Source organism: Pongo abelii, chromosome 22 (assembly GCF_028885655.2).
Source record: "Pongo abelii isolate AG06213 chromosome 22, NHGRI_mPonAbe1-v2.0_pri, whole genome shotgun sequence".
NCBI classification, from domain to species: domain Eukaryota; kingdom Metazoa; phylum Chordata; class Mammalia; order Primates; family Hominidae; genus Pongo; species Pongo abelii.
Genome location: NC_072007.2, coordinates 54,318,995 through 54,332,917, shown reverse-complemented (window position 1 = coordinate 54,332,917; position 13,923 = coordinate 54,318,995). Strand labels below are relative to the sequence as shown.

Sequence of the window (13,923 nt, the reverse complement as noted above, 5' to 3'; positions counted from 1 at the left end):
CCCTGCCCGAGCTGCCCTTCCGAGAGCAAGGCTAGCTCTCAGCAGACAGCAGTTGGCGGAGGAGAAAGACATTTCAGGATGCCAAAAGCACATCATTTCTGATGCTCTAGACGGGAGTTTTGAGTTGTGGGATAAAGATAACTTCTTAGTTCCATATGGATTTCAGTGATCCAAATCCAAGTCCATAATGGGGAACTGAGAAACGGCTGTCAGCTCCCTCCTTTCCCCCTTCCTCTTCTCTGTCCCACCCACCCTGCACCCAAGTGCTCTGGTGTAGTGGGCCGAGCAGACCTGGCCCCCTGCGAGGTGGTGGCACGGGAGGGCCTTGTGTGCCAGCTGCACAGGAGGGGACCACGGTGAGCCCCTGGCTCTTGGGTGCTGCAGAAAGCTCCGCTGTTACTGTCAGTAGACACTGGAGGAGAAAGTCCACCATCAGGAACAGTAGAGACGCAGCGATATCTCAAAGGGTCTTCATTTAGTTGGCAACGTTTACTATTCAGAACACCGCCAAGAACCCAGAAATAAACTGCACACACTTTCTGAGAAGCCAGCCTAGGTGTCCCATAAGGAAAGAGACTTCACTCACGGTGGACTTTTCGGGCCCTGCATTGGGTCCTCCTTCCTCCCGCTTTAAACGCAGCATGGACAAGTGTGATGGGCTGGTTTCCTGGCCCACAGCTCATTGGAAGTGTGGGCTGGGGATTGGGGAAGAGGGGCTTGCAGAAGGCAGGCATGCTGCTGACAGCACTACCTGGGGCAGAAACGAGCCCAGGACCTGAGGCCCCTTGGAGGCCACTGAGCACCGGGGCGCGGTTGCAGGCTCTCTGACATCACACATGAGGGCACAATGCAGTGACCGTGGCCCACACTGATCTCATCGGAATGCTGAGAGAGGGCGCGTCATAGTTACCACATTATCTGAGAAGTCTGGTAAGCAGCGAAGATACTACTAAGCATTCAACTAAAATTTTAGATGAAACAAACACAATCCTATTTTGAGGTTTAAAGGGCAAACTTCAGTTCTTGGGTAAATTCACTTACAAAGACCACCTTATCTTTTCATAAGCCTGAAAAATATGAAATCATTGCCGGCCCAACCTTATCAGCATTTGGAATTAGCAGGAGCCTAAAAGTCTGGCAGGAGGAGGTGAAACTGTCAGTCTGTGCAGACGACTGTGTAGCCTCAATACCCAGGAGAATCCAAATCCACTACAACAGGAACTAGAGTTGATAGTGATGCTAATGGGAATAATGTACAACACGCAGACTGCAGTGGCCTCTGAATCAGTCAGAAGAGACCAAGACAATCACAGAGTTTATCTCTTTCTCCCTTAATGGCTCCAGGTCACTGGCGGCTCTGTCCCACGTGTCATCTGGGCCCAGGCTCTGGGGGCTCCACCACCTTCAACACGAGGCTTCCAAGACTGCCTGGCTGGTGCCTTTCAGGCAGGCAGGAGAGGGGGGAACTGGAAGTTTAGGGGAGGGGCTGTCCTCTACGGCAAGTAGGATGCAAGTTTGCAGCCCAGCACAAGTTCTTACAGCTTGGGAGGATATGGATATATGATCTCCTTGTGTGTTCAGGAGCCAAGGAGCGGGGCCTAGCAGACCACCCCTCCACAGGAACACACAAAAGCAGGAGGTGTCTTGAAGGAGAACACAGATTGCAATAAGAAAGAGAAAATACCTAAACACAAGCTTCAGAGGAAATAAAGCCTCTATGAGGAAACCACAGAACATCTTGAAAGATACAAAAGCAGAGCTGAACAAATGGAAAAACCCCGTGTGACCAGGCTGCAACCACCCCTTCCCTACACACATGTCCTTAGCAACGTGCAGCTCCTCCTGCCAAGACACGGAGTCTACTCCCCAACCTTTTGAACCCAGGTTGGCTTCAGGGCTCACCCCATCAATAGAATGTGGTGGGAGTGGTGTCACAGGACTTCCAAGCCAGTCTTTAGAGCCTTGCCACTCCCTTACACCCTTGTGGCTATCAGAGGTGGTGGCTTGGGCTAGTCTGACAGAAGGTGGTCCCACATGGAGCAGAAACAGACCAGAAATGGACCATTCCACCTGAGGTTCTCCAGGCAGCTCTAGCTGACGACAGCCACTCCAATGACCCCAGGGGAAACCAGCAGAAGAACCGCGTTGCTGAGCCCAGCCCAAATTGCTGACCCACAGAATTGAGGGCCCCCCGACATGGTAGTTGTTTTAAATTGATACATTTTGAGGTGGTTTGTTAGATAGTAATATGTAAATGATACATAAACCTAAATATATAAATGAATCCTAATTAAAATAGCAAAAGCTCCTCCCCCCAGCCCCAGAACCAGACATACTGATTCTATAGTTCATATGGAAAACTAAACAGGAAAGAAAAGCCAGGAAAATAATGAAAAAGAACAAGAAAATAGCCCTAAAATACATTACAACATCTAGAAAGCCTCAATAATTAAAATAGCACAGTACTGGCTTATCAGTAGACATGCAGACCAACAATTGAGACTAAAGAATCAATGTTTCACTGACTAGGAGCAGCTGTCTGGGGCAGCTCAGCACCTGGAGCAGAGTGTGGATCTGCAGCCACTGTTTGGGGACTTGGATCCCATGTGCACGAAGCACTGACTACAGGTTAGTCAACAACACACATCTCACATGATCCATTCCATTTCTATTGTATTTGTATTTCTATTGTATTTAGATACTGATAAAATAAATAAAATACAAAATTAACTTAAAACCACTGCTAGGTTCATGAGAATCTTTTAGCATTGCCTATTTTCTCAACCAATGGATTTAAAGGCATAATTACATGATGTACCTAAAACCACTCCTCCAATTCTGGATAACAGAACCCTGCCTTTTGCAACACACAAGTCACTGTGGGTTACCTACCTGCCACTACCCACTTTGCTGGTAACAGAACCTCCTGCTATTATGGCAGCGCTCACTCTTCGATATGGGAGGGAAGCCCAGCCCCAGATCTAAGCCATAAAGGTAATCCCATCCCCTCTTTGAGCAAGTGATCCAGGGATGGGATGGGCATGTGCCCTGGGTCCAGCCAGGGAGAAGTCTGCGGGGGTTTTAAGGGAGGCTTTTGCTTTCCTAAGACAAGAAACAAATACCTCTGGTCATCCCCTTTGTCGTTCTTCCCTCCCTCGGTGAGGAGGCGGTGTCTGAAGGTGCAGGAGCTACTGTGGGCACGTGAAGCTGTAGGCGTGAGGACAGAAGACCAACACTGTTGGTAGAAGGTGGAAGGTCCCAGGTCCCCTTAGGGTCTGGGGAGCAGCTGAGGTCACACTAGCAGCTGCCCTCTTCAAGAGGTGGGGAAGACAAGAGGTAACGGTAAATCACTATCTCTGTTACCTTTGGCTGAAAACACACCTTACATCATCAACAGCTATGACTCTTACTCACATGGGCCTGGCATAGAATATAGATGCTTGATCAATGTTTTCTAAGCGAATGGCTCATATTCAATATACATTTGTGAGAAACAGCCAGCATAGGCTGGGCACGGTGGCTCATGCCTGTAATCCCAGCACTTCGGGAGGCCAAGGTGGGCAGATCACTTGAGGTCAGGAGCTTGAGACCATCCTGGCCAACATGGTGAATCCTCGTCTCTACTAAAAATACAAAAAATTAGCCAGGTGTGGTGGCAGGCGCCTATAATCCCAGCCACTCAGGAGGCTGAGGCAGGAGAATCGCTTGAACCCGGGAGGCAGTTTTTTTTGAAACTGTCTCAAAAAAAGAAAAAGAAAAAAGAAACAGCAGCATGACTTCTTAGTCCACACTCGTTACATGCCATCTCTGTTTAAAGTTCCTGAAAGAACATCATCAATCCTGAAAGAGAGTCCATGGAGCACTTCAGCAAACAATCTCGTCTCAGATTCAAGGCCCTGACAGACACTGGACGAGCCCGAGATGGAAGTGACTTTGGACTCAGTGAAGAGGAGACTGCGACATTTCCAGGCCTCACTGGAGATGCCAGGGGCGTCACTTCAGCAGGTAGAGGCCAAACAGAAGCTCCTCCCGGGCAGCCCTGGTCGGCCTCTCTTACGAGACCCACACGGCCGCACGTTCTCCTGACTGCAGCTTTGGGCTGGATCAGTAGCCCCAGGGCCCCCAGGCCACTTCTGAAGAGGGCGAGAAGCTCCCCGCCAGGTACTGTCTTACCGGGAATGGGAACTAAAGACCAGGGTCCTAAAGTTATTTCCCCAAGTTGTGTCTGCCACTGCATCACTGCCAGTGTAAACTGCAAACCCTGGCAAGAAGAGCGCAGGGAGGAGGCAGAGCTGGGCAGGACGAAGGGAGGATGAGGGTGCTGGTGGCCCGGGGTGGGAAGGCTGCTGGCCAAGGACCTCCAGCCCCCCACCCTCCCGTCACCTACCCCAGCTCTCTGAGCTCCAGAATTTGTCTCCTCTGGTGCTGTGACGGTCTCACTGGCCGGAGAGTGGTGATGTTGGGTGGGAAGTGGAGGGATGTGGAAAGCTCCCAGGGCCTGATGACGGCACAATGGACCTGTGACAAGTCTGCGGGCCTGCAGGACACAGCGGGCGCTTCCCACGCCAGGGCACGGCCATGTGGCAGGGCAGAAGAGCATTCTCCAAGGGTGGCAGACTTGTGGGGACCACACTCCAAAACACACACACGCCCATGTACACACACACACATGCACATGCACGCACACATAAAACAGTCACAGCTAAGTTGATCTAGACGTAATTTTCTTAAATGAACTATGCATTATTATAACAACTTTTACTCTACAGAAACAGATGGACATTTGCTGCATACTTTTTCATTAAACTGGTCATCAATGTCTCATGCACCTTTTTTCTTTTTTTTAAGGAGTCTTGCTCTGGCCCCTAGGCTGGAGTGCAGTGGCATGATCTCAGCTCACTGCAAACTCTGCCTCCTGGATTCAAGTGATTCTCCTGCCTCAGCCTCCCAAGTAGCTGGGATTACAGGTGCGGGCTACCACGCCTGGCTGATTTTTGTATTTTTAGTAGAGAAGGGATTTTGCCATGTTGGCCAGGCTGGTCTCGAACTCCTGACCTCAGGTGATCCACCCACCTTGGCTTCCCAAAGTGCTGGGATTATAGGCGTGAGCCACTGTGCCTGGCCTCATGCACTTTTCATTATATTTTGCAATTTACAAAGTTATGTAGGAGGTGGAATTCTGGTTTCTGCTGGGGATGTAGAGAGCTTGTCACTCCCACTCTCACAAGAATAAAGCCAGACAAACCGTAAGTTCTCGACTTTGCTTCATCCCATCAGAGACCTGAGGCTGCAGGACAACCAACTGGAAGCTGGGGAGAGACATGGCCTGCAGGGGAATGGCATTGAGCCCTCCCGTCTCTGGGGCAGTCACGGGGCATCATTGGTAAGAGGAGCTCGGCTGGAACCCCTGAGTCCTGGCGGAGGCTGAGTGTGTCTGGGGAGAGAGGGGAGTCCTGCGGGGACAAGGTGGAGGGCCCACCCTCCTGCTGGCTTCTCCTTGTGACCCCTGTCCAGCCTCCACCAGGTGCCCACAGGGCTGCCTGGGGATAAGTCCTGACAAAGCCACGCTCCTGTGCAAACCTGAGATGATGTAGGCATTCCACAATATTTTAAACAAAGAGTGCCTGGACCTTAAAGGTGTACTCATTATTTACAGATTCAAATGCCACATCTGTCATTCTACAGGCACCCTGAGGCACGGATTTGAAAAAATGCATTGATTCAAGATGGAATAAACTGAGTAGGTTTCAGAACAGCCACCCTTGGCCTGGACAGCACAAGAGCTACAGAGTGGCACTTCACAGGGCCAGCGACGACCCAAGACACGGGTGCCTGGGAAGGGGGCTCTCTGCGGGGACAGGGCTCAGAAAGGCCGGACCTGTCCTGAGCCACAAAACCAGGGTTCCCTGCACCTCGGCCGTCGTCTATCGTTACGGCGCCCCGTCAGGATATAAACTCAGAAAATCTCAGATGCACAAACATTTTGAAGTAAAAGATAGTTTCTAAACCATTACTCAGACCAATAAAACGTGAAGTGAAATGAAATGTGTAATGTGAATGAAAATGCTCCACAGTCCCCAGTGCGCATAGTTCAGCCGAATTTGCTTTAGGGTGACGGCTGTCAGGTGTGCGATGGGCTGTGTGTCTCCCCTGAAATCGCACAGAGAACCCCCAAGCCTGGTAGCTGAGGTGCGACCCCGGGATGACCCCGGGACCCCGTAGGCCAAATCGCAGCCTTTTTAGTTCCTGTCACCATAGTCCCCAGACTGGAAAATGGAGCTGGCTGGATGTGCACATATGCAAACCGCCACCTGCAGGGCCACCCATGCTGCCTCACCTTGTCACAGGTGCTGTTAAAATGTGCACTAGCCCAGCAGATGCCTCCAAACTGTGGCTACGGCTCTGCCCTCCCTCTGGGCTTCTGAGAAAGGATCCGACTTGCTGGTGTCAATCCCAGTGGTGGACCCCGAGGGACCCTTGCCTGCTGGAGCTGAGTCAGTGACGATGTCTCCAGGCGGGCTGGGGAGGGAAGCCCCTGAGGCGCATGGCCCCCCCGCACCTGGACGCCTCCCGCACTTGCTGTTCTAGAGGTAAGAGGTGATTCATGGAAAAGCGCTGACATTGCACATCTGAGCTTTTCCTCATTTCCTGGCATGGTGTATTGACCTCCTCCTGGGCTCCCTCTTTTCTTCTGCTTTCCCCAAATCCCCAAAAAGCTTAGATGAAACCCAAGTTTTGTTCTGGAATTTGTCCCTAATAATCCCACTGCATAGAGGCCGAGCACAGCTGTCTCCCTGCCTGCCTCCTGGCACATCGTTTCCTGTCTGAGGAACAAGCCTGGTTTTCTGTGCTTTTCTGGGGAACAAGCCTCTGTCTTTCTCCCCTATCAATCAGTACCACTTAGGAGGAGAGGCGGCCTTGCTGGCCACCTGGATCTGCCCCGCGCCGACTCCCACAGCCTCCTCTCCAGGAAAGAGAGTGCCCTGGAGTCCACAGGCAGTGCCCAGGGACAGCGAGGCCAGCGCCCGCAGGCAGGGATACACAGGCCATGCTGTTACCTTCCCTCTCTCTCTCTGCTCCAGATTCCAGGCAACCAGGGCCCACGGGGGAGGGACGTGTGGCCCCTGCCCAGCCGCAATGCAGGACCAGCCTGGGAACCACTCAGCGGCCACCTGGAGCCTGAATTAGCCATCGCTCCAGAGTAGCAAGGGCCGGGGCCTCCACTCAGCCTGCATTTCCGAGGTGGGGAAGGGCTGTGGCATTTAGGGCACAGATTCTGCCACGTGGGTGAAATGCTGGGGCCCTGGCACATGTGGTGCTGTGGGTCGTTTTCATACTTGGCCTGAGAGGGAGGGGTGGCTCCTTAGACAGGCGATGCCTGAAGTGGATGCCGCTGTCCTGAGGGGGCCCAGGAGAATACCCAGCTCCGCCGGGACCCTTGCTTCCCGAGGCAGCCTCATGGAACCCTCCCGAAGCTGCCATCACCGGGCCCAGGCACTTGCCCCTCCACTCCAGGTGAAAGACGCGGTGGGAAAGTGGTTTAGGCGGCGGAACGTTCCCTCCCTGTCTGCCTCTCGCCCTGGTTTTCAACACAGCACAGGCTTCTGACCTTGCTGAAAACACTCCGGCCTCTCCTGATGTGGTAATAAGCTGCCACTACTGCCATCACCCATCCTACACCAACAGCACGCAGCCTGCCCCACCCCGACTCCAACCTCCCGGGAGTGCAGCTGCAGCCCCCCTCCTCCGTGACGCAGGCCGGGTGCAGGGAACCGAGGTGCCCCAGCAGACTCTTAGCGTGGCCTGGCGGCAGGAATGGCCGAAAGCCGAAGCTGAACATGGAACTTGCTGACCCCTGAGGACTGGCTTTCTCTTGAGGATTCTGGGAAATCAAGCCCCAGGAGGGTGGGGACTGCCTGCTCACTACCGTGCGTGCAGGGCTTAGCCAGTGCCTGGTATACAGTAGGCGATCAATAAAATCCTATGGGATGGCAGGAGGGAGGAAGGAGGTTTCTGGTTTACAAGTAGAAAATGATGTTCCGGGCGGGTGTGGTGGCTCACGCCTGTAATCCCAGCACTTTGGGAGGCCAAGGCAGGTGGATCATGAGGTCAGGAGATCGAGACCATCCTGGCTAACACGGTGAAACCCTGTCTCTATTAAAAATACAAAAAATTAGCCGGGCGTGGTGGCGGGAGCCTGTAGTCCCAGCTACTCGGGAGGCTGAGGCAGGAGAATGGCGTGAACCCGGGAGACGGAGCTTGCAGTGAGCTGAGATCACTCCACTGCACTCCAGCCTGGGCAACAGAGTGAGACTCCATCCCCCCCACCAAAAAAAAAAAAAAAGAAGAAAAGAAAATGATGTCCTAGCATGACCACACACCCTGGCCACTTGGTCCTGGGGAGCGGGCCTCCCTCCCTCTGCTGTGGAAATGCCAGATGAACAAGGCTCTGCGGCCTGTCTTCCTCCATCTCCAACCGGCAAGAGGCTCTGAGGGCTGCCGGGACAGCTTTTTCTCTGTATAAAACGCAGGTGACGGGAGATAGAACAGAGGTCCTGGAGGTCTCCCTGAGCCCAGATGAGGCAATGGCACCACCCTGCCACCCTCCTCCCGCCAAGTGAGCCGCCGAAGGGGGCTAAAGACAAGACCCCACCTGACCACAGCAGCCCAGGGTGATTGCTGCACCCTAGGGTGACCGCTGGCAGGTGTGGCTGCAGGGCGAGGCACCCAGCTGCCACTTGTGGGGTTTTCTCAGCATTCGGAGCCCCCGCTGCCCATTAAGAGCAGGTCTCTGAAGATGAACAAGAAGCCGCTCTTTTCATGTGGGCCGAGAACAGAGGGTTCCTGGTCCAGAACCCCGTGCTCAGAGAGTCACACACTGAACACCAATGGCCACCGCAGGGGTGGGTGTCTCCAGGAAGAGCTGGCATTGTGGGCTCCCTGCTGTCCGTCGCCTGGTGCCTGGGCACGTGTGGCGAACGCAGGGTGGGCAGAGGTGCTTCAGGAGAGCCTCGTGAAGGACGCCAGACTCCCAGGCTCCTGGTGAGTGGCCAGCCCTCCTTCCTGCTCTGGGAGGGAGCTGGCGAGGCCTCCCTGGACCCGTGGTGCCACCAATGCAGAATTGCCCCTATTACAGGCCCAGCACCCACCGTGAGGCTCAACATCTCTGTCCCCACAAAAAAACCAAGCCGCCTCTGTGGCCCTCCAGGTCAAACAGGATCAACAGGAACCTCACAAGCCCACAGGTTCCAGAAGCTCCCAGGTCGTACTGCAAGTACAACTAAATGGCACCTGTGGGTACGCTGCCACGGCGCAGGCCACCACTTGAGGCCTCGAATTCCACAGGTAACTTACCGAAGACCTGAGGGCAAACGAGAAATGCACGTCCTTGGAAACGCTGTGGGTGAGGAGGTGGCATAGCCAGTCCCCTGCCACCTGGTCAGCAGGCTGAAGCTGAGAGGCTTGGCATTACATAAGCCAATTACGAGCAGCTGCTCAGGCGCAAGGCTGCACTTTTCCCAGACAGAGGCGCTCTTTTCCCAACACATAACAGGTCTTTTATCATTTTGAGCATTTGTGAAACTGCATAGCTCAGCCACGAATCCCAAGAAATGACTTGATACCCTGCCTCTGCCCAGGTGCCGGGAACGGGCCGTGGAAGCTGCCAGAATCGCCCGCTCGCCAGGGCCAGCCTGCCCTGTGTATGTGGCCCCCGTCACACTCGCGGTAGCCCCAGGTTGAGGATGAGTGAGCGGTTGCTCCTGGGGTTTTGGAACCCTCACCAATGACCGCCCCCTTGCTCAAACTTTCAGAGGCCCCAAATCCCGGGCTAATTTGTCTCCTAAATTCCACGCTTAGGTTCTGTTTGTTTTTTAGAGATGGGGTCTCGCTCTGTTGCCCAGGCTGGAGTACAGTGGCGTAATCACAGCTCACTGTGGCCTTGACCTCCTGAGCTCAAGGGATCCTCCTGTCTCAGCCTTAGGATTCTTTCGGCTCTGGGTAAACCTCTTTGTAAATAGTATTGATCGTTTTTACATAAACTGAGTCATGGGGAAGACTGGGCAGCCTCCTGCCTGTGCCACCTGCAGTGACCCTCCCTGCTGTTAGCAATGGAAGTGCATTAATCGGATCTATAGAAGAGAAAGCTTCCAGATCAGAAAGAAGCATCTCCTGGCCAAGTGTGCACCAAGAAAAACAAACACAATCTAGAGTGGAACCTCCAGGGGAGCTTGGTCTCTTCCTAGGAAATCACCCCATTCTCTGGCTCTAGAAAATAAAGTCAGCACCCAGACTTGGGGTTTTTGGGTCCCCTCAGCTGCCCCCTGCACCACCTGGTACCATCATCACACACCCCATGGACAGAGGCTGGCATGCATCTTGTGCCCTTTGACCCTCTGCAGAAACGGCAGGCAGCATCAGTGTCCCATTTTACCAATGAGCACTGGAGGCCTGGAGCACAAACACCCCGTCTAATCCCAGCCCGGAGACACAGCGGGGCTGGGACCGAATCTCTGCAATCCTAGGCCAGCGTGATCTGTGACGCCTGCTGATTCTCAGCTTCTGCTGTAAGAGCCGGCGGGGACTCTGGTCAAGGGCAGCCGGGAAATCGCCTGCGATCACCATAAACCAGCCCATCAGGCAATGGGTGTGACAGAGCAGCGCCACTTTGATGGTAACTACACATTTTCTGCTCAGGGTGCAGATCACCATGTAAATCAGCCACCCTACAGCACCTGCCTTGGGGGGCAGTGGGAGTCTGTGCCCATGCATCGGGCACTCGTCCTTCCCAGGACATGCCAGGCATCTACAAACACCGCCCAGATGGTATGAAACCGCTCAGCTCCTTCAGGAATGTTCTGAACAAAAACCCCTTTGCAGAAGGATGGGAGAGCCGCCCAAGGACCCCAGGAGGGATCAGAATGAGCGCCTGCCATCCCCTGCTTCCCTACCTCCCAGGAGTTCCCCTGCAAAGGGCTAGGCAGGGTTTGTTGACATGCAGAGAACGGTCCAGAGCTGGAAGAGGAGGGGTGCACACAGTAAAGGCCCCCAGGACTGCCCAGGCCCCGGCCTCACTCACCAGTAGAAGTAATAGGCCAAAGCCACCGCCAGCAGGGCCACACAGATCCCTGAGAAGAGGCAGGCTGGGTAGCTGCTCAGCATCTTCAGCCCTCGGTCCTGTGCTGCCTGAAGCCAGCGAGAAGGACCTGCGGGGAGCAGGTGTCGGCCTGGCCGAAGGATGAGGAGCCGAGCTCAAGCAGAGGGATTAGGACCTGGCCTGAGCTGCCCAGGCTTGGCAGGGACTGTGGCCACCCAAAGCATCTGCTCAGCAGGAAGTGGGTGCCGGGCACCCCCAGGGTGCCACCTGCATGGCCAGCACTGTCCTTCTAGTCACAGAGACCAACTCAAGGGACCCCCAGGAGCGTGCTGAAGCAGGACGTACACACGGGTCTGTCCTGCGCACAGCTGTGGGCTCTGCCGTCGGGGCACCGGCTAATCCAATAAGCAGCTTTCAGCCAGGAGCTGTTCACTGTAAACAGGCAGAGTCACAGGGCCAGCCAGGATGCAGGTCAACGAGCCCCACCCCTGCACGGACCCCTAGGACTGGGGACCTGAGAGTGCTCACATCTTCCTCCTCACAACACCAGTGTGTCCAGGGGCCAGGTTGTGGGTGAGTTGGTGAGGTCTACCCTGTGCTCAGCCGTGGGCTAGCAAGATCCCTGAAAGGCCTCCAAGTGATAGGCAAACGTCCTGCATGTGGGGCATGGCTGTGGGCTCAACAGAGAACAGCCGCCCAGCCTGCCGCACAGGCCAGGCACCCGCGACACTCGCTCCAAACTGCAGCAATGTTTGCTAAACGGTGGTGCTCTGGGTCCCATGTTCGGGGCCCCCACGCTGGAAGAGCTGTGGGGTGGGCCGCCTCTTATCCTCCAGGAAGTCAGGCACGTCCCTCCACTCTCTCCAGCCTGAAACCTCTCAATCTGAAATGAAGGAGTTCAAAGGCTAAACTAGGGAGATGAGATCAAAGGACCCAGGGACCAGAGCATCGCCAGGGCAGGAGGCCCTCGACAACACACTGTGTGGGGGGTGGGGTGTTACTAAGGGAGCGCCCCCTGGAGGCCCTCGACAGCACACAGCGACGGGGATGGGGGTGTTACTAAGGGAGCGCCCCCTGGAGGCCCTCGACAGCACACAGTGACGGGGATGGGGGTGTTACTAAGGGAGCGCCCCCTGGAGGCCCTCGACAGCACACGGGGACGGGGATGGGGGCGTTACTAAGGGAGCGCCCCCTGGAGGCCCTCGACAGCACACGGGGACGGGGATGGGGTGTTACTAAGGGAGCGCCCCCTGGAGGCCCTCGACAAGGTCGGGGATGGGGCGTTCCCAAGGGAGCGCCCCCTGGAGGCCCCCGACAGCACACGGGAGCGGGGATGGGGTGTTACTAAGGGAGCGCCCCCTGGAGGCCCTCGACAGCACACAGCGACGGGGATGGGGGTGTTACTAAGGGAGCGCCCCCTGGAGGCCCTCGACAGCACACAGTGACGGGGATGGGGGTGTTACTAAGGGAGCGCCCCCTGGAGGCCCTCGACAGCACACGGGGACGGGGATGGGGGCGTTACTAAGGGAGCGCCCCCTGGAGGCCCTCGACAGCACACGGGGTCGGGGATGGGGCGTTCCCAAGGGAGCGCCCCCTGGAGGCCCTCGACAGCACATGGGGACGGGGATGGGGTGTTACTAAGGGAGCGCCCCCTGGAGGCCCTCGACAGCACACAGCGACGGGGATGGGGCGTTACGAAGGGAGCGCCCCCTGGAGGCCCTCGACAGCACACGGGAGCAGGGATGGGGCGTTACTAAGGGAGCGCCCCCTGGAGGCCCTTGACAGCACACGGGAGCGGGGATGGGGCGTTCCCAAGGGAGCGCCCCCTGGAGGCCCTCTACAGCACACGGGGACGGGGATGGGGTGTTACTAAGGGAGCGCCCCCTGGAGGCCCTCGACAGCACACGGGAGCGAGGATGGGGCGTTACGAAGGGAGCGCCCCCTGGAGGCCCTCGACAGCACACGGGAGCGGGGATGGGGCGTTACTAAGGGAGCGCCCCCTGGAGGCCCTTGACAGCACACGGGAGCGGGGATGGGGCGTTCCCAAGGGAGCGCCCCCTGGAGGCCCTCTACAGCACACGGGGACGGGGATGGGGTGTTACTAAGGGAGCGCCCCCTGGAGGCCCTCGACAGCACACGGGAGCGGGGATGGGGCGTTACGAAGGGAGCGCCCCCTGGAGGCCCTCGACAGCACACGGGAGCGGGGATGGGGTGTTACTAAGGGAGCGCCCCCTGGAGGCCCTCGACAGCACACGGGGACGGGGATGGGGTGTTACGAAAGGAGCGCCCCCTGAAGGCCCTCGACAGCACACGGGGACGGGGATGGGGCGTTCCCAAGGGAGCGCCCCCTGGAGGCCCTCGACAGCACACGGGGACGGGGATGGGGTGTTACGAAGGGAGCGCCCCCTGGAGGCCCTCGACAGCACACGGGGACGGGGATGGGGTGTTACTAAGGGAGCGCCCCCTGGAGGCCCTTGACAGCACACGGGAGCGGGGATGGGGCGTTCCCAAGGGAGCGCCCCCTGGAGGCCCTCTACAGCACACGGGAGCAGGGATGGGGTGTTACTAAGGGAGCGCCCCCTGAAGGCCCTCGACAGCACACGGGGACGGGGATGGGGCGTTCCCAAGGGAGCGCCCCCTGGAGGCCCTCTACAGCACACGGGAGCGGGGATGGGGTGTTACTAAGGGAGCACCCCCTGGAGGCCCTCGACAGCACACGGGAGCGGGGATGGGGTGTTACTAAGGGAGCACCCCTGGAGGCCCTCGACAGCACACGGGAGCGGGGATGGGGTGTTACTAAGGGAGCGCCCCCTGGAGGCCCTCGACAG

At 56.5% G+C, this 13,923-nt stretch overlaps 1 protein-coding gene and 1 long non-coding RNA gene across 8 annotated transcripts in view; one reads left to right on the top strand and one right to left on the bottom strand.

Annotated features, from left to right (window-relative positions):
• Positions 1 to 13,923, bottom strand: part of AGPAT3 (1-acylglycerol-3-phosphate O-acyltransferase 3) — a 122,797-nt gene that overhangs the window by 34,403 nt on the left and 74,471 nt on the right. The window contains exon 1 of one of the 7 annotated variants that reach the window (XM_054542432.2): positions 4,388 to 4,465. Coding sequence is in view for 1 of the 2 variants with exons in the window: in XM_054542429.2 (XP_054398404.1) it covers positions 587 to 643 (57 nt within the window). In the remaining variant the exon portion in view is untranslated. 7 annotated transcript variants of the gene reach the window in all.
• Positions 879 to 6,037, top strand: LOC129052338 (uncharacterized). The gene is made up of 4 exons (XR_008517344.2): positions 879 to 930; positions 2,530 to 2,628; positions 5,278 to 5,383; positions 5,686 to 6,037. It is a non-coding gene; the product is annotated as an uncharacterized LOC129052338 (long non-coding RNA).